Source organism: Podarcis gaigeae (assembly GCF_964106915.1).
Source record: "Podarcis gaigeae genome assembly, chromosome: 8".
Classification (NCBI taxonomy): domain Eukaryota; kingdom Metazoa; phylum Chordata; class Lepidosauria; order Squamata; family Lacertidae; genus Podarcis; species Podarcis gaigeae.
Window position 1 is genome coordinate 63,065,402 of NC_139684.1, and position 18,247 is coordinate 63,083,648.

Sequence of the window (18,247 nt, forward strand, 5' to 3'; positions counted from 1 at the left end):
TGTATCCTGTAGCTTCTTAAGAAATATTCCTGAGTAGTGTCCTTTCCCTCAAACCACCTTCCATGTGATTTGCAAATGGAAGCCATGGTTACACTGAGGTGCGTACATTTCAGGCAGCTGTTGCACATGAGCAGATGACAGACAGCACATGTGTGAATTGGAGTTTGGCATGGGCAGCTCCTTGCTCTTTTGCTGGTCCGTACAACAATGTAAGAAAACCATTTGAAACTCAGTGGGGAAAAGCAACCTCGTGGTTTTAAAGCTGCTGATGTGTACATAGCCTTTATTTTGTTTTTTAAAGCAAAGGTTGATCCATAAGAAAAGACAACAGCAGTCTACTTAATGAAGAATTCTGGAGGACCTGAAAACTCGTCATTTTGCGGCATTTTAGTTTGTCCTAATAAAAGTACTGCTCAACTGTGAATTGTGTAGGTTTTTCTTTTTCTTTAAAGTTGTTTTGTTCTGCCATGCCACAGTAGTAAGGATCAGATGAGAAAAATTAAACATGTTCTAACAACGTGTGGTTACTTTTGCTCATTAAGCTGTGACTGATCTAATACTACCTTACAATTTAAACAAGTGTACTTATGTTGCAGGTTTCGTAAAGTACAAATTTATTTCAATGTAGATGATTAATAAATGAAAAAACCCCCACATTTTAATCAGCAGCCCTACCTTTAAAGAAGGGGGAAACCACAAGGAGGCTAAAAAAGCATGTGAAAGGAAACTGATGCCAGCTTTAAATATTTTTTGACTACTGTCAATCACAACTCAGCACCCACAATGACTCCCAGGCAGTCTCTTCTGTGGCTGAGCCTGTCTTACCATAAGGCCGCAATCTGAAGAACATGTACTTGGGAGTGGGAGGACTGGCAAATCTGTCAATTTCAGTTTCCAATTTTTTCAGCCTTAGCTTTAGTTCTCCACATTTGCATATCAGTCTGCATTCCAGTGTTACTTTCTCCTAATATACACATTTTTGGATGCAATTCTGTCAAACATTTATATTTTTGCAACCCATTTCCCCTAATATAATATAGTTTTATTGTCCTTTTCACTAATAAATGCATTTTTGTGCGCATGTTACATATACATGCATGTTTGCACATATTACTTGGCTGGAGAAAAGATTCCCCACCCTTGGGGCTACACAGGGACAAATAGCCTGACTTGGCACTAAACAACTTCCTATTCTCATACCACATTCTGTGGCACATCAGTGCTCCTTGAGTAGATAACAAGTGTGCTGCAAGAATGCAAGAACAGAAGGCTTCTGTGAGCCCAGGTGATCCATCCCCAAAAGGCTGCTTCTTGTGACTCTGGATTACTCACTGCTCTGGCCTTGCCCCCTTCAAATGAACCACTGTTGAGGCAGACAATTCTGGATGAGTGCATCAGTCAAGAACACCTGGCATGAAGGTCCAGCAAAACATTTCACCTTCAAAGGAGGAGGTGGCCAGTTGGGCCCCTGTATGAGCCATTCCTTAAACTTCCAGTCATCAGGCACGCTCAATTTAACTTATTTATGTCCCGCCTCTCAATGCAAGGCGCTTAAGGCAGCTAATTACAGTGACTAAAACAATGATTAACACAATAAAGCAAGACAATCCCAGCACCAAAAATAAAAATCCCACATTAAAAACAGCAGCCATAAAACAAGAATAAGAATGACAACAAAACAGCTGCAAAGCAGCCAGCAGTAAACAGAAGTTAAAAAGTGTCAGTGAAAAACTCCAGAGAACATCAGAGAAGCCTACTGGATTAGGCTGAAGAGTAATTTATCCCAGCATCCTGTTCTCACAGTGACCAAGCAGATACCCATGGGAAGCTCAGAAGCAGGACCCTCCTCCTCCAGCTGATTGAGGTTGGTGAGGCAGTGCCCCATTTGCCCTAGGGGTCCAGCTCATTTCAACAAGTATTAATGGTTCTGCTTTTTCAGTTCTCCTCTGCCTTCACATTCTGTTCTGCATACATATTTCCTCCTCCTGGTCTTCATATCTATCCGTTGATACTCCCAAAGACATCCTGAGAAGGAATCAAATCCTCCTGTGTACTGTATCTCACTGGAAATACCAGTGATCTTTCTTTTAGTTCACATAAGCAAGGGAAAGATTTGTAGTCTCTCTCTCCCCATGAGCCATGAGCAGATCAAACACACTGCCAAGTTGCCATTCTTCATCCAAAGGAGGACTAGGTGAATAAGAACTAATGAGAAAGTTTGAACCTATTAACTGAGTTTAACTAGAGACAATGGCTACCAGTCCCACTACTATGCTAAGCAAGTGGATTTGTATTACCTCCAAACTAACTGCCATACTGAATGGTCACTGTGCTTATTTTGCATACATTTAAGTTCTCGTTGAATTGTCAAGAGACTCTTGTGTATCTTTGTTATTTTAAACCCGTTGTTTACAATTCCCTGTCCCCTCTGCCATGTTACACCAGTGGAAAGCTGTCAAGGCTGCATTCTACAATGCGTGTGGCTAGAACGAAAAATGGACAGGGTTAGACACACACATATGCTCCACACACACCAAACTACTTTCCAATGAAATAGGGACATGTATTTTAGTTCTTAGTAGCTCTGCTTAAGGTTCAGCTTCCTTCCCCCCACCCACAGAAGTCTCCATCATCACTCTGTCTGTCCTGACTGTACACAAGATAAAAAGAACTCTGTAATTTCTGGAGAGGAATGAAAATAACACCAAGGCACAGCTGAAATGCCAGCGCTGCCTTATTCAAAGCTCTAACTTCAAAATGTGATTGCATTCTGGAAATTGCACGGCGGCAACGGCAAAATGGATGGACTTTTTTTCCCCATATTTGCAAGGAACACAAGTTCACCCCGTGGTTTACAGAAGCACAAAAAACAATGGGGCTGGTGAATTGCTAAGACAGACCCCGACCCCCAAAACAGCTCAGTGAGGATTGATTATGCTCAATGGGCACAGAATGTTGGCTGGATGTTGAGAAAGAAAAAGCCACAAGCAATTGAGGTGGAGGCAGGGAGACAGAGTACGGAATGGAAGATCCTGGAAGAGGGCATGGCTGGCTGGCTGGCTGGCTGGAACCCTGAACAGGATCCTTGACACTCCAAAATTTTGCTGCCGGTCACACTTACAGTGTCAATAATATTGGTTGCTTCATCTCAAAAAGGGCATCACAGCCTTACAAAAAAGTACAGAAAAGAGTAACTGAAATTATCAGAGCACCTTCCTTATGTTTGGGCGGTTTTTTAGTTGGATACAAAGTGATTATGGAACAGGGATATAATAGCTCCACTGTCAGAGGCAGTATTTCATAGAATCATAGAATTCTGCAAGTACCCTGCAAATCATCTAGTTGAACCCCCTGCAATGCAGGAATGTGCAGCTCTCCCATACGGGGGTTAAACTTCCAACCTTGGCCCTGTCAGCACCATGCTCTAACCAACTGAGCTATCCTTCTTGGAATACCAGTTGCCGAGTCTTGCAAGTGGTGAGAGGTGCTGCTGCGCTTATCTCCTGCTTGCAGGTTTCTCGCAAGCATCTGATTGGCCACTGAGAGAACAAGCTGATGGACTTGATGGGCCATTGGCCTCATCCAGCAGACAGGGCCTTCTTATGTTCTTTGAGGTTTTAAAGCAGGGAAGGGGAATTTGGACTTATCGGAAGTGTGATCTGCCCATCACATTTTTTATAGCTTTGAAATCATGGGTTATATAACTGTGTCAAAATGGGACTGTTTTGGGGGCTGTGTTTGTTGTAGCACAAAAATGTGCCTAGACAAAAGGTAAGGTGGGCAGGAGCCCTTAGCTCTGCTTGTGTGTTCAGACTGGGGCCTGGATGTAGTTAAAGCAGAGCTCATTTCCCTAGCCTAGGCATGCCATAACTGCAGTAAAGCACCAGAGGCTGTGAACAGGGTTATGTTGGGAGAAGCAAGTAGGGGGAGGAACGTCCTCTGTCTCCCCTGCTTTTCAGTTACTTTGAGACTCCTGGCAATTTGCCCTCCGAGTTTATGGATGGGGAAAGTAATGAACCAACACATGAACCATTTAGCTTAATTGTTTGACCCTCATGTAATCATATTTCTTTGAGGTAATTGAAACATGCTTCTCCCCCGTCCCCCCTTCACTCCCCCCTTTCTTTTTAAAAATAACACAATATTAAGAAAGCCCTAAAGAGCTGCACTTTGTTACTAGTAATTACCAAGGAGTCAGAATTTTGGCCAGACTTGATAATTGTTTTTTTTCTGGAGGGAGGAAAAAAATTCCCAAGCTAGCAAGGAAACAGCCAGGCACTATGTTTTATTAAGCCAGATATTTCATGAGTGCTCCAGAAGCTGAAGCCGTTAAGGCTCGAAAAATAATATTAAACTGGCCAACGGACTGATCCTGTGCAGCCTATTGTTGTTACTAATAGCAGTACTGCTGGTCTCTGTTCTCAGGGCTCTTTCTGCGTGTGTGTCCACTGCAACCACAAAAGCATATGAAATTCCTGAGAACCCAAACCTTCTTTAAAAGAAGTTTCTAGCCCTTATGCGTATGGATGGAGGAGAAATTCATTTCAGTTCACATTTGAAGGCAAACCTACTCATTGCACAATTTCCAAAACGATACATGAAGTGAAACACGGGCATCCTTGAGAATTTGCAGTTCTCCAAATTTTGCAGTGCAGCTCTCCAGCTACGTAATGCACACAAAAATGCGTACACTATATGTGCTGTGGATATGCTCTGAATTCGGGGGGGGGGGGAATAAGAAACTGAAACAAAAATGGACAAATGTGCCAATCCCTTCTTGCGCATGCCAGTGCATTGCTGTGAGTTTGCTATCTGTCAGTTAGGGTATCCGTGGGTTGTATCCAATGAAGATATACTAAAGAGTAGACCCACTAAAATTAATCAACCGAAGTTAGGTATGAGCATTAATTTCGATGAGTCTACTCAGCATAGGACTAATGTTGAATAAATACAAACTCAGGTGTCCTGTTTTAAAGAGGTTGGGTTGTTGTTGTTTCTTTAATTTGAAGGGACCCAGGGAGTTGAAAGCCAAAAATAGAAAGGGGGGGAAGGGTGGGCCCTCTCTGAAATCAGCTGCCTAAAGCAACAGCTTCATGTTGCTTCATGGTAAGGCCAGCCCTGCCTGGTAGGTGTTTCTGTACAGAGATCTCTGAGGATGCTCCTGTACCTGAAAGGACCTCACCTGTCTCCACCTGCCGTCACTTTTTCTTCCTTCAAAGCCTTCCTCAAACCTCCCAGGGCACTCGGGTGAGGCTCAAGAGGCCTGTGCTAAGTCTCAGGCTGCCCAGTTTTGAGGAGAGTGACCATATAGGAGTGAATTAGCTCAGATACAGAATAGAATTTGCATGCTGAATAATGCACTGGTATGAAGCGGGTGAAAAGGAGGGATGGGGGAGAAATTCAAACGGTTCAGATTTTAATGAGAAACTACCTAGTTTGCACTTTCCTGAAACAATACGTGAATCAAAAATGCTGTTGGTGAGTGGCCCAAAGTTACCCAGAGGGCTTCATGATCAAATAGGAATATGGACGCTGATCTCCCAGGTCACAGTCCAACACTCTAACCACTGCTCCAAATTGGCTCACAAATTTCTTAGTCTTTCAGGTAGTCCCCAAAGCACAATCTACCTTAAAGTGTTAATCTTTAAGACACTCCATAAAAGCATATGCCCGGGTGGACATAACCTGATAAGCCAGATCAAAAATGTTCCTACACCCTGTGGACCACATTAACAGGTGGGCAGGGGCCTGTGAATCACCTGGTGTCAGATGAAGTAGCTTCAAAGGAAGAATGGGAGTGACCTCAGGTTGAGCTTCTTCCTTTGAAGCCCAACTACAATCCAAGCCATGGCTGAAGAAGACATAAAATGTTCCTTTACAAGGACAACTCAGGCTCAAATTTTCCTTTGTAGTTCAGCTTCAATTTAAGCTGTGGGGGCAATGAACAAGCTTCCTTTGCAGGCGTGGCTCAAATTTGAATCGTAGCTGCAAAGGAAGAAAACAAAGCACTCTCTGGTCACATCCACACCATACTCTGCAAAGCATTTGTATACTGCTTTAACAGTAATGCTAAAGTAATCCTGGGAACTGTAAGAGGCTAAGGGTGCTAACCTCATAGACCTACAGTTTCCATCACCCCTGACACATTACAGTTCCCAGGAATCTCCATGGCGGTTAAAGTGGTATACAGAGGGTTTAAATTAGGGCTGTGTGCTCCGTCCCGCCCCCCATGATTTGGAGCCTGATCTGGTCATTTGAAATGGCCACATTATGACCCAGGATTGACCTGCCCCAGATCCAGGCCCCAAAGGTATTTGGGAGCCTTGCACAGTGTTTGCTGAACATTAAAACCCTTTTTTTTTAATTTGGTGCCCTTTTCTGTCTCCACAGAACAACACAAAAAGATTCCACATTTTAATAATAATAAGAGTAAACCCTACACTGAAATGTACTAGCGGGTGGAAATGGAGAATAAGGAACACATTTAGAGTGGGTTTACTGCTACCGCATCTGATGTCAGGTGATGGATGGGGAGCATGGTTTGGGCACAACCACACCACAGGCCAGGTGGGAGACATGGCAGGTATAATGAGCCCCCCTCTGGCTTATGCCATCATGAATTGGCTAGTCTTTAAGGGGCCACAAGTAAGACCTATGGATTTCAAGGGTGGAGGGGAAAGAGGCAGAGCTATTAACTCAGAATATTTTCTAGTGGTGTGATGACACCCTTCCAAGTTCCTGGCAGGATCTGAGAACAGCCAGCAACTGCTGGGTGGCTTGTTGGGATGCTGCCAAAACACGCAGGTTTACATCCATCATAAAAAGTGCTGCTGATAAGAGAGTTGCTATCTCACCCTGACAAGGGAGAGAGATCTGAATACTGAATAGTAGAAACCTGAACAGAACGTGGGACGGGGCTGACATTCACACTTACGGTTTTTGTGGGCGTCTGGAACTCCTGCTCAATCAAAGTTGTGTGCCTAGACTCATAAGTATGGAGCAAGCTTCATTGTACACATGGTGACAGGGCGCATGGCCCAGGCGTCTGGATGATCAAATGTCTGGATGAAGGAGACAGCCCTGACAAATGGCTGACTATAAATGAGTAGATTGGGAAAAATAATCAATTTGCCACACACACAAACATGCCAAGTTGTGGATGGTTATAAACCACCACTTTACATTTCCTACCTGAAGTAGCCTCAGCCAGGGCATTGTGGGAGATTTTAAATGGTTCAAAGCTACCCACGGCTGGTGTTAGGCAAGTCCATGGCTTGGTAGGGCAGGGATTTTGCTAAGGGCTCCCTCAAATGTGGTATCAGCTCTCATACTTTTGCAGTGGACCAGAAAATATAGTAATACCGTTCTCCTCACAACTTGGCAAGATCACAGAGACTTCTGCTCTCCTTGTTTTTCTTTTTGTAAATATAATTTTAACCAGGGCATGTGCTGCTCTTAATTGCTTTTATTTAAGCCAAAACTATCTTGAAGAATCAATGATTCTGGCGGGTTTCCAACTTGCCTGACTGGTTTTGCTTGCTATCTTATCACAGCCCCCCACCCCACCCCTTGGGGCATAGGTGTCCCAGGAACTAGGCCTGCCTATCCTCTGACTGACAATAGCCACACCTCCTCTCTGGCAACCATTTTTAAGGTTGCTAAGTTACCTGGGTTACTCCTTCCTGTCTTGCTTTCTTATTGGTTTGTCTCTGTTCTGGCCAGGTTTACCTTGCTTCATGTTGGCTGCTGGTACAGGGCTGGCACCAGCTGCCAGCATCCTTGGGAAGCTGTTGGGTCCACTGTCAACACCCAGAGTCAACTGCCGGGTATTGTTGCCTGCAAAGTGACTTCAGGAGATAATCTCCTGGAAAATGTATATTCTAGAACAGGCTTCTTCAACCTTGGCCCTCCAGATGTTTTGAGACTATAATTGCTATCATCCCTGACCACTGGTCCTGCTAGCTAGGGGTCATGGGAGTTGTAGGCCAAAAACATCTGGAGGGCCGGTTGAGGAAGCCTGTTCTAGAACTACTCAATAAACTTATGCCAGTTTTATAGCATGTTAATTGTAACGCCTTCCCTCACGATCCTCGGCACTGTAGCCTGAAGAGGGAAGATCAGGATGGCTACTTACACATTGCCTCAGAAGAGGCCACAGATATGCACAAAATCTGCATATGTTACTTTATATGGATAAATGCAAAATTATAAATTATTACCATGATTTAAAGAGAAATATAATCTACCTCACCACAGTGGGTACTAGTCTACAGGTGACCTGTGTATGCCATCTGTCTGCTGTCCAGCTATGGATGGGCAACTTCAAGGTCCCTCCTGCTCTCCCTTTTGTAAACCTCCAAATAAATAGGCATCCCCTCACATTCCATGTGCCTCATTCTGCCTAATGGTAGGACTGGTCTTGAAACTAGAAAGTCTCCATTTACCTATTTTCCCCACTTGATCCAAACCAGGAAACTATGGTTAAGAGCTTTGGAACAAGCCAGGATATGAAACCCTGGTTTGAAATTGAAAGCCTCGAGCCATGGTTTCCTGGTTTAGACAGAATAAGAAACTATAATTAATTGAAGAGTTCCTGGTTTGTTTGCTCCAGCTGCAAAGGGAGCAGTGAAAGAATTGAGTATGTGCCCATGAGCCCCATTTATATCTTGCCTTTTTAATATGCGGTAGGATGATCTGGATGCAGTCCATTGTAAGGTAACAACAACAGTAATAAATAATAATAATAATAATAATAATAATAATAATAATAATAATAAGCACAACAAATTATCTGAATTGCCTTTTCTTTTGAGTTTTTCCCCTGTTAAACCTTGAATATAGCCATGAATTTTGGACCCTGCTGAATCTCAGATTTATGAAATCTCTCTCCCCAGGCAGTGTTGTTAGATATATGAGAATCTTTTAATACATGTGATAATCAAAGGTCGGGGTGTGAGGCACAATATGTTGTTGTACCTTCAGATGCTAATATACATGAGAATCCAGGAATGCTCAGTGCCGCGTTTGCTTTGGTGCCAGCTGTTTCAGGGCAGGCTGCCTGGCAGCAGTTCTTAGCGTGGCTGGCAAGCTTCCAGCAAAAGCAAGAGCTGGAGAACAACATGCTGAATGCTCCCTCTCTTCCAGAGCCATCATTGCCCAACCAGGGTTGGTTTGCTACAAGACTCTAGGGACTTGCCCTCAGCACCCACAAGGCTAAGAACAGGGGAAAGGAACTGGCAGCCCTTCAGATGTCTCTAGGTCACCAACTCATAGGAACATAACAGGCTGCTCAATCAGGCCAGTGACCCATCTAGTCCAACATCCTATTCTCACAGGGGCCCACCAGATGCCTCTGGGAAACCCACTTCCATCATCCCTGACCATTAGCCATGCTGGTTGAGGCTGATGGGAGCTGGGAGTCCAACAATAGCTGGTGACCCACAGGTCTTCTAGCCTTTGGCCTAAAACAGGTGTGAAGAACCTTTAGCTTTCCAGATGTCGTCACTATTTAAATTTATAGCTTCCTAATTTATAGTTTCCTAAGACCCCTAGATTCTTTTACACGTACTACTCGCAAGTCAGCTGTCCCCCATCTTGTATTTGTGCAGCTGGCTATTCCTGCCTAACTGTAGAACCTTACATTTGTTCCTTTTGAGATACTTTTTGTTCGTTTGGGCCCAGTTGACCAGTCTATTAAGGTCATATTGAATCCTGATTCTGTCGTCTGTGGCATTAACTTCCCCTCCCAGTTTGGTGTCATCTGCAAATTTGATAAGTGTCCCCTCAACTTCTTCATCCAAGTCATCTATAAAGACGTTGAACAACACTGGACCCAGCACAGAACCCTGTGGCACCCCACTTATCACTTTTCCCCCCAGGATGATGAGAAACCATTAGTGAGCACTAATGGGGGAAAGAGGACTGGAAAAAGTGGAGGTGTTTTTCTGCAAGACTGCATAGAATGGGGACCCCATTGTTCTTTAAACTAGATTAGGAGCAAGGAGCAGTGGCTTATTGGGGTGGTTTGAGATACTCCTACTCTATCAAAGAAAGGGGTTAGAGGTTAGTGTTCACATGTAAGAGCTCTGAGCAATTCCCAAGAATTTTCAGGCTTGGTGTGGCGGGACTTTCAAAGTGATAGCTTGTCAACATTGAGCTCCTCACCCCACCCAAAAACAAACAAACTTAAAATGTGAAGCATCACATGTGTTTTGAAGGCCATTTCACGTCACTCGACCAGAAGCTTCACAGACACAGTGTGTTTGGATGCACAAAAATGGGCAAAGAGACAAATGCATCAAAGCACAAGGCGATGCTCTGATCCCTTGGCAATGGGTGTGGTATGAGAACAAAGATAGACAGGATAAGATACAGAGGGTGTGGGCAGCTGGAATTGAGGTGTGTCTGCCTTGGTCTCTATATTGCTGCTGTAGGAGCTGGTACAACATAAAGGGTTTTTTAAGCAGCGTGGGTTTGGGATGGCTACATTATCTCTTTGCGCTTGTATATGCTCCTTAGTAAACGAGTTAGGTAGGTCATTCAAATCAGTGCGCTTGCCAACACTCACCCTTAACCCACCTTCATGTGTACATCTTGTACGCACTACATGAAATTAACCTCAGGAACACTCAACTTGAGATCTTGCGTGGCGATATATTACAGGCCATGTTCCTCTGACATGAATGCTTTCCAAAAAGCCTTGCTGCTCAGTGGTGTCACCAGGGCTTTGCAGCAGAATGCCAGGTGCCCACTCAGAGGAATGAGCAAGATAGCTTCCTGGTGAGTAGGGCTGGCTTACCATCTAAAGGTGGCTGGGGCAGTGGATCAGACCATTGACTCCAGTGTCCCAAATTACCCATTAGCTCTAGTGCTGCTGCTCAAGGGTGTTCTCTACCCTTAACACTCAGGGTTGTCACCAACAGGATTCAACTCAAAGTAGGCCCATGTCTCAACTCCTCAGAGGCAGAACTTGAGACTAAATCAAGCTAAACCCAGCCCATCAATAAAGATGGGCGATAAATTCATTTCAGTTTGCATTTTAATGCTAATCTACCTAATCCACACTTCCCAAACCAACATGTGAACTGAAACAGAGGTAACTTTCAAAATTCATACTTCTCTGCTTATTTGCCAATGAGAGCTAAAACACCATCATGGATAATCATTTTCATTTCTGTATCCAATAAAGTTCCTGTAGTGATGTTGGAAGCAGGTTGGGCAATGACAAGCTAATGGAACGAGTGGAAAGGAGCTAGACAAAACCACAGAACTAAACCCCAATGATCATATCTATATGCTATCAACTGTAATTCTGATAAGAAAGTTTTCATTAATCAATCACTTTTATCTACTCAGAGCATCAGCCATGAACTCATTGAACAGCAGCACTGCGAGTTTGGCTGGCATGACCATGGTGAATAAGTGGCCCCCAGGGATTTAACCAAAGAACGCTAATGTTCCTTGATAGCTGGGAATCTCTTCCCAGCTTTTGGAATGTAATATCCTTAGGATTGCAGAAGTGGAGGAAATAATGTTCTGCCCTCGTCCACTTGCCAGGGAACTAAGGGCTACTACTGTGGTGTGCATGAGACAGAGAGATTTCATGGGGTATTATTACAACCTGTTGATTGTTAGGTACAGTGGCACCTCGGGTTAAGAACTTAATTCATTCTGGAGGTCTGTTCTTAACCTGAAACTGTGCTTAACCTGAAGCACCACTTTAGCTAATGGGGCCTCCTGCTGCTGCCACCGCACGATTTCTGTTCTCATCCTGAAGCAAAGTTCTTAACCCGAGGTATTATTTCTAGGTTAGCGGAGTCTGTAACCTGAAGCGTATGTAACGTGAAGCGTATTTAACCCGAGGTACCACTGTACTTTGAGAATTATTCAGTTGAAAGGTGAGGTATACATCTGCTCAATAAACAAATAAGGTAACGGCTTCCAGCTAGGGGCAGGAAAATGGCTTTGGAAAAAGAGTGTGAGTGAGCTGAGAATTAACCGGAGGTGGTGAAGTACTGCTGGTGCAGGGCCTCTGAGAAGTTGGCCCGGTGCTTTTATTTTCTTCGGCACTCAGTACCGGCACCCCTCCCCATGTTGAATGTGTGGCACTTACTGTAACAAATTCATGGTGAGTACTCACACCTTCCCCCCCCCCTTTCTTTTCTTTTTTTAAAGCACTGTGTGGGCCTATAGCTCTTAGATTTACTGCCCACTGCAGGAATGTCTATTTCCTTCCCCGAGTGCACAGCATGTGTGCTGCTCTGGGTGCCCGAGCAGCTAACTCCGCCTCTGAGTGCACTCTCCCTCCCTCCCTCCCTCCACTCTCTGATCCAAGTGAAACTAAACCCTGTAGTGTTAGTCCTGTGTTCCTACCACTTAGTGATATGAGAAACAGTATGATCACAGGTTGAAAGCAGCATTGTTCTTAATCGCTGCTAGCTTCCTCGGCCATCTCTGGATGGTGGCTCCCCCATCACTGTCCCTTTCCACCATGCAACCTTCCCCCTCTTTACAGGGAATCAGCTTGAGATTCTAGGGGAAAGAGATAAGGCCCTCCAGATGTTGCTGGGCTCAGACTCCCATCAACCCTGGCCAGCGCAGCCAGGGATCAGTGATGGTGGGAGTTGGAGAGCAGGCAGCATCTGGAGGGCCGCAGGTTCCCCAGCCCTGCTAAAGACACTTGCTAAGGTGGGTGAAATGCCTCTGCAGAGTTCTGCACGCCACTCATAGGTGCCAAGAGAGGAAAGTAATAAATCTCTCAAAGGAAAGAGGAGGAATTGGCCACCTTGCGATACTGTTTCAATCGCCTTGTCTAAATTAACCTGGGATGAGTGATATATGTCCAAAGGGGCCCTGCTCCAAAAGGAAAGCAAAACATACACTCCTAAGTGGGATAATTTTGTTCATTTTTGCAAACAGAAGCCTGCCTGTTTGTCTCCTCATACACACACACACACACACACACACACACACACACACACACCCCTTGCTGGAGGGGGAACATCCACATTTAATCAGGCTTTCCAAGTGCAGCAGTAAACATTAAAAACAGACTTTATTCTGGAGCTGCCTTAACTGTAAACAGGAGATATTTCAAGGTAATTCCTCTCTGCTCCTCTTTACTTAGCTCACACACATGCAGACAACACCTTTCCATTTCTCTGGCCCTCTGTACAACCTTTAAATAGATCATGAAGACTGTAAGAAAAAAAATAAATTTAAAAATCCCACCAAGCATTTTATTGCTGGCTCCCTCTTCCATTTAATTGTATCTGCTGCTGTTTTTAATAAAATGTTATGTATTCTGGATTGTATCCAGCCAAGTCATATACAAAAGTAAATCCACTGAAATGAATGGGTTGTGTATAACATTAGTCATACTCAGACTAGACCTATTGAAATGGGTAGACACGGCTAACTTTGGCCCATTAATTTCAATACGCTTGCTTTGAGTAGAACTTAGGTGACTACAACCAATGGGTTCAAATTAGTCAAGTTTATTACTTCCATGGTCTACTCTGAGTAGACAAGTCTGTTCTAAGTTCAAAAAAGTCTGGGATGAGGAGCTAGCGATGCAATCCAATAAAATGCTTCATCCATTATTTTTTTAAGTCTTCAGGGTCAGCTATTCTGCTCATATGGTGGAAAACCACATGTCTCCCCAAAGCTCACAAGCCTTGTTCCACTTGCGTCCCCCAACAGGGGGTGCTGAGAAGGCTCTTGCCTCTGATCCTGGTCATGAAATACAGCCATCATGATAAGGATGAGGGCATCTGTCAACTTTGGCTTCTCTCCGTTTCTGATTTTTTCAATCTTCAATTCTCCACATTTCCACACCCACTTGCTATTTTTAAAAGTCTCCATGAAAACTCATCAGCACCTTTGTGTGAATTTCTCCCAATATACATGTTGGGCAACATCATCATCATCATCATCATCATTTATTATTATTATTGTCTGTTAGTTTGCTGCTTTCAATGCCACCTTCAACTCCGCTGTTTCACTTTGTCTCATGATACAATAATATGACCACTTCCTGGGTGGGATAGGACAGCTGGACAGGGATATGTGTGTGTGTGTGTGTGTGTGTGTGTGGTGTGTGTGTGTGTGTAAAGTGTGCATATATTAGTGAAAACAACATACAGAAATACATTATATTAGGGCTAATGACATTGCAAAAATGTGTCTACTTGTCAAAATTGTGTACAAAATATGTCTTTTAGGAGAATTTCACTCTAAAATACAAAATTTTCATGAGAAATTTTAAAAATTGCAAACTTATGAGAAAATGCGGAGAACGAAAAATTAGAGGCTCAGAGAAACCAAGATTGATTAATTCACCCAATTCTGGGTTGCATTCAGCTAAGTCCTACTTAGAGTAGACCCACTGAGATACATGAACCTAAGTCAGTCGTGTCTACTCACTTCAGTGGTCTACTCTGAGTGAAATTTGCATTGAATACTATCCCCTAAGTCCAATACATCTGAAGGGCCCCACATTGGCTACCCCTGCACTAGGTCACTTGGATATAGTCGGGCTTTATATCCTCATATCCATTACCGAGCCCTCCACACATTCAAAACAGATTGTCTTTGAAGACTACAGCAGAGGAAGAAACTGAAATGCCAATCAATTAGTCAGCATAATTAAGAGATTAATGGACTGATTGCAGATCAAACAAAACCCAAAGCGCTTTTTAATCAGATGTGGCCACCTGGAGCCTTCCACTTGCATCATCAACCAGCTCCTGCAGCTCCAATCCTGTTTCCTCTCTGTTACTTAACAAGAAGCATTTGGGAGGGTTACATTTCAGGGGCTGCTTCTGCAAGCTGGGAGTACAGGCTAGAGGATATGGAAGATAGCATGTGTTTGTTTGTTTATTGAATTTATATCCCACCCTTCCTCCTGAAGGAGCTCTGGGCTGCAGCGTAGACTAATGAAGTTAATGGACACATCTGACATAGGTTCACCAGTAGGCAGAGGAGACAAAATGCAATAAGAACTGCTTCTTTGTGTCCTCATTAATTAATCAAATTTATATCCCTCCCATCCAAATGAGCCCAGGATGAAAGCGTATCAGTGATAAAACAATTCAACAATAACATATAAAAGCATCTTTTAAAAATGCTTTTAAAGGCTGGCCCAAAAGCTTTTTGCTGCTTTGGGCAAAGTCAATTTTATCCCCTCGGGATGAGGGAGAAGTTTGATTTTGTTTGCATTTTAATGCAATTCACCGTTCTTGAACCAAAACCCAGACCAAAACACAATTATCCTTAAAATTCACACTTTCCTGAAATTTGTGATTCAGTTTCGCCAATCAAACAATGTGTACAAACATGCACTGTGTACAGGGAAAGTGTGCATAAAAATGCATATATGTTAGTGTCACAAATGTACACAAATTCATTATATTAGGGAAAAGTGCTTGTAGAAATGTGTATATTAGTCAAAACTGCATACAAAAATGTGTGCATTCGGGAAAATTTACACTAAAATGCTGAGGATTTTTCAGGGGCATTTTAAATCTGCAGAAACATGAACCAAATATAAGATTGGGGGGGGGGGGAATGAGACACTGAAACTGACAGATTGATTCACCTCTAGACCCATACATTACATATATGCACAGCCACCTTTGTGTGTCTTATCATATTAATTCCAACATACGGTACCTATTCTTCCCATGCTTGAGAGCCTGAGACCCCACCCCCATCACTATGGCCATGCCTAGTTCCTTTGTGGCAGACCACACTCCATTTATTTAACTGCTGCCTGGGATAAAGCAGAAACTCACAGCCACCCTACAACAGATTATCTAAATTCAAAAATATACCTTGGCAGCTGCAGGGTGGGAAATGGCAGGCTGTGCCCTGGACTGTATGCTGCTTAGATGTCCTTGCATATACATGCATATCCATGAAAACTAGAACCATTCAGTTTGGGGCCTTACAGGCAATCTAATCCAACCTTCTGCAAACAATCCAGAGCATCCCCCCAAAAGCAGTTCCCCAGTCTCTGCCTGAAGCTCCCATCACACCTCTAGGTCAGGCATAGGCAAAGTCGGCCCTCCAGATGTTTTGGGACTACAACTCCCATCATCCCTGACCACTGGTCCTGTTAGCTAGGGATGATGGGAGCTGTAGTCCCAAAACATCTGGAGGGCTGATTTTGCCTATGCCTGCTCTAGGTAACTGTATGGGCTTCTCTTTTTGCCAGGCTTGTATTTAGGCCTGTTTCATGCACTTGAAGTGTTGCTGAACTTTTGTTTTATTTGCTTTTACATGTTCATATACTGCTGCTTTATTAGTTTGTGTTTTTGTTTTAACAATCTCCTTTGTTTTTGATATTGTATACCGCTTAGAGATTTTAAAAATAAGTAGTTCATCAATGCTTTCGAATAAATAAATGGTTCCACTGCCTAACCGCCCAGCTATTGAGACATTGCTCCTAAGCTGCATATGTACCATATATTTAAAGTACATCCACCCACCCCTGAAATAATAATGGGAATGGTAGTTTACTCATCACAGAGCTGCCTTTCTCAGCACCCTTAGCAAACTACAGTTCCCATGATTTGCTGGGCAAGTGCATGAAATATGCTTTAGATGCATGGCATAAATATAACCAATGGAGATGAGGGGAAATCTAAAGAAGAAGAACTCTAGCAGCTCCACACTAGCACACTTTGTTGACAGGGTAAGGCTGTTGTTGCCTCCCCCAAGCCATGTGCTAATGCCAGTTGCAAAATTTCAGTCAGTGGAAGAAGAAAAACCCTCTTTTGGCACATGAAGGTATTGGCATGAAGCTAGGTTGCCCACAAGCTTAAACTGACAGATACTCATCCGATTAGAACAGGCAAGTCCAACATAACAGCAGCTCATCCGCCTATCATAGAGATCTTTAATTTTTGTCCTGTGATGAAATGTAAAAGAGGAGTAGGGGATGATTCACAGTTGAATTTGGGCCTGCGTTAACAATTCTGCTAAGGAGATGGGCATGGTATCCAAAGGCAGGTCACTGCTTATTGGTTTCTAAGGGACTGCTGAGTACCTCCGGGTTCCTAGGAATATAAAAAGAAGCCAGGACCAGATGGGCTTTGGTCAGATCTTGCTAGGGTGCTGCATACATCTCCAACCAAAATGGCATTCTGTTGTGAGAGTGGGAAGTGTTTCAACAGGAGAGAGTCAAAGGAGCCAGGAGTTCTGCTGAAGACTCCTTTAACAGCTCTGACAAAGTATCCAAGAACCTCTTTTGTTAGGGAAATTTCAGGTGATGGCTTCCCATGGGAACTCATTGTTAGACGATCTCCCTTAAATCTTCTGAATGGGGCAAAGGCAGATTCACAGCCCCTCCTAGCTAAAGGTGACAATTTCCAAAAAGAGGTGTGTGTGGAGGGAGGCTCAGTAGAAATAGCCAGGTTGCTACCACACTGCCCACCTCACAGCACCTGCCACCTGAAGCAATTGCCTCACTCTACCTGATGGTGGGCCGACTGCCTTTCCAACCCATTTTATTTCTGCAGTTTGCAGACAGGGTTCAATCACAAAACTAAGCCCCATGTGATTAGCTGCCTCTCACATCACCATCAGCAGAAGCAGCTTGCCAGGTAGGAAGGAGCCACTATGGTTGCTGCTGCTGCTGCTTACCGGGGAGGAACAAGATAGTGGGGAGGTTAGTGCGGTGCAAACGTACCAGCAAGAGCATTGGATTTGTTCCTCCAGTGTGGTTGCACTGCATCAACCTCTTTGCTGCTGCATCACCCCTCTCCCTCCCAGTGAGCAACAGTGACCCACCTGCTGGGAAGCTTCACCTCACCTGCTGAGCCACTTCTGACTGTGTACAGTGTAGCAGTGTGCAAGGCATGATTTCCCGTGATCATGTCTGTGCATCCCATGCCAGCAGAGTTCCATCAGCGATGCGGACACTGGTCTCAGAAGTGTTTCATAATGAGAGGCACTTTTATATGTTACCCATGCAAAGCAGCCACAGCAAGTGTGGTGCCACAGTGGCAATCTGACACAACTTGGATACCTTAAAGCAGCAAAAGGTCTCATGCACCCGCAAGCATTAGCTTGAGAACTGTCGCCCGGCCACACGCTTCCCCTTCCAAGGAAAGACAACAAACTTACTTCTTGGCTCCCGGGGTCCATCAACAGTCACTTTAATGGCACGGTGATAGGTAGCGACCTGGGTGGGGTTTGTGAAGACTGTAATTGTCAATGTAAAGCTTTTTCCTAAAGACCAAGG

At 44.0% G+C, this 18,247-nt stretch overlaps 1 protein-coding gene across 2 annotated transcripts in view; it reads right to left on the reverse strand.

Moving 5' to 3' along the window:
• Positions 1-18,247, reverse strand: part of RUNX3 (RUNX family transcription factor 3) — a 224,035-nt gene that overhangs the window by 32,171 nt on the left and 173,617 nt on the right. For both annotated transcript variants that reach the window (XM_083751840.1, XM_083751841.1), the window contains one exon: positions 18,130-18,234. In XM_083751840.1, coding sequence (XP_083607966.1) covers positions 18,130-18,234 — 105 coding nt within the window. The remainder of the gene's footprint in view (positions 1-18,129; positions 18,235-18,247) is intronic.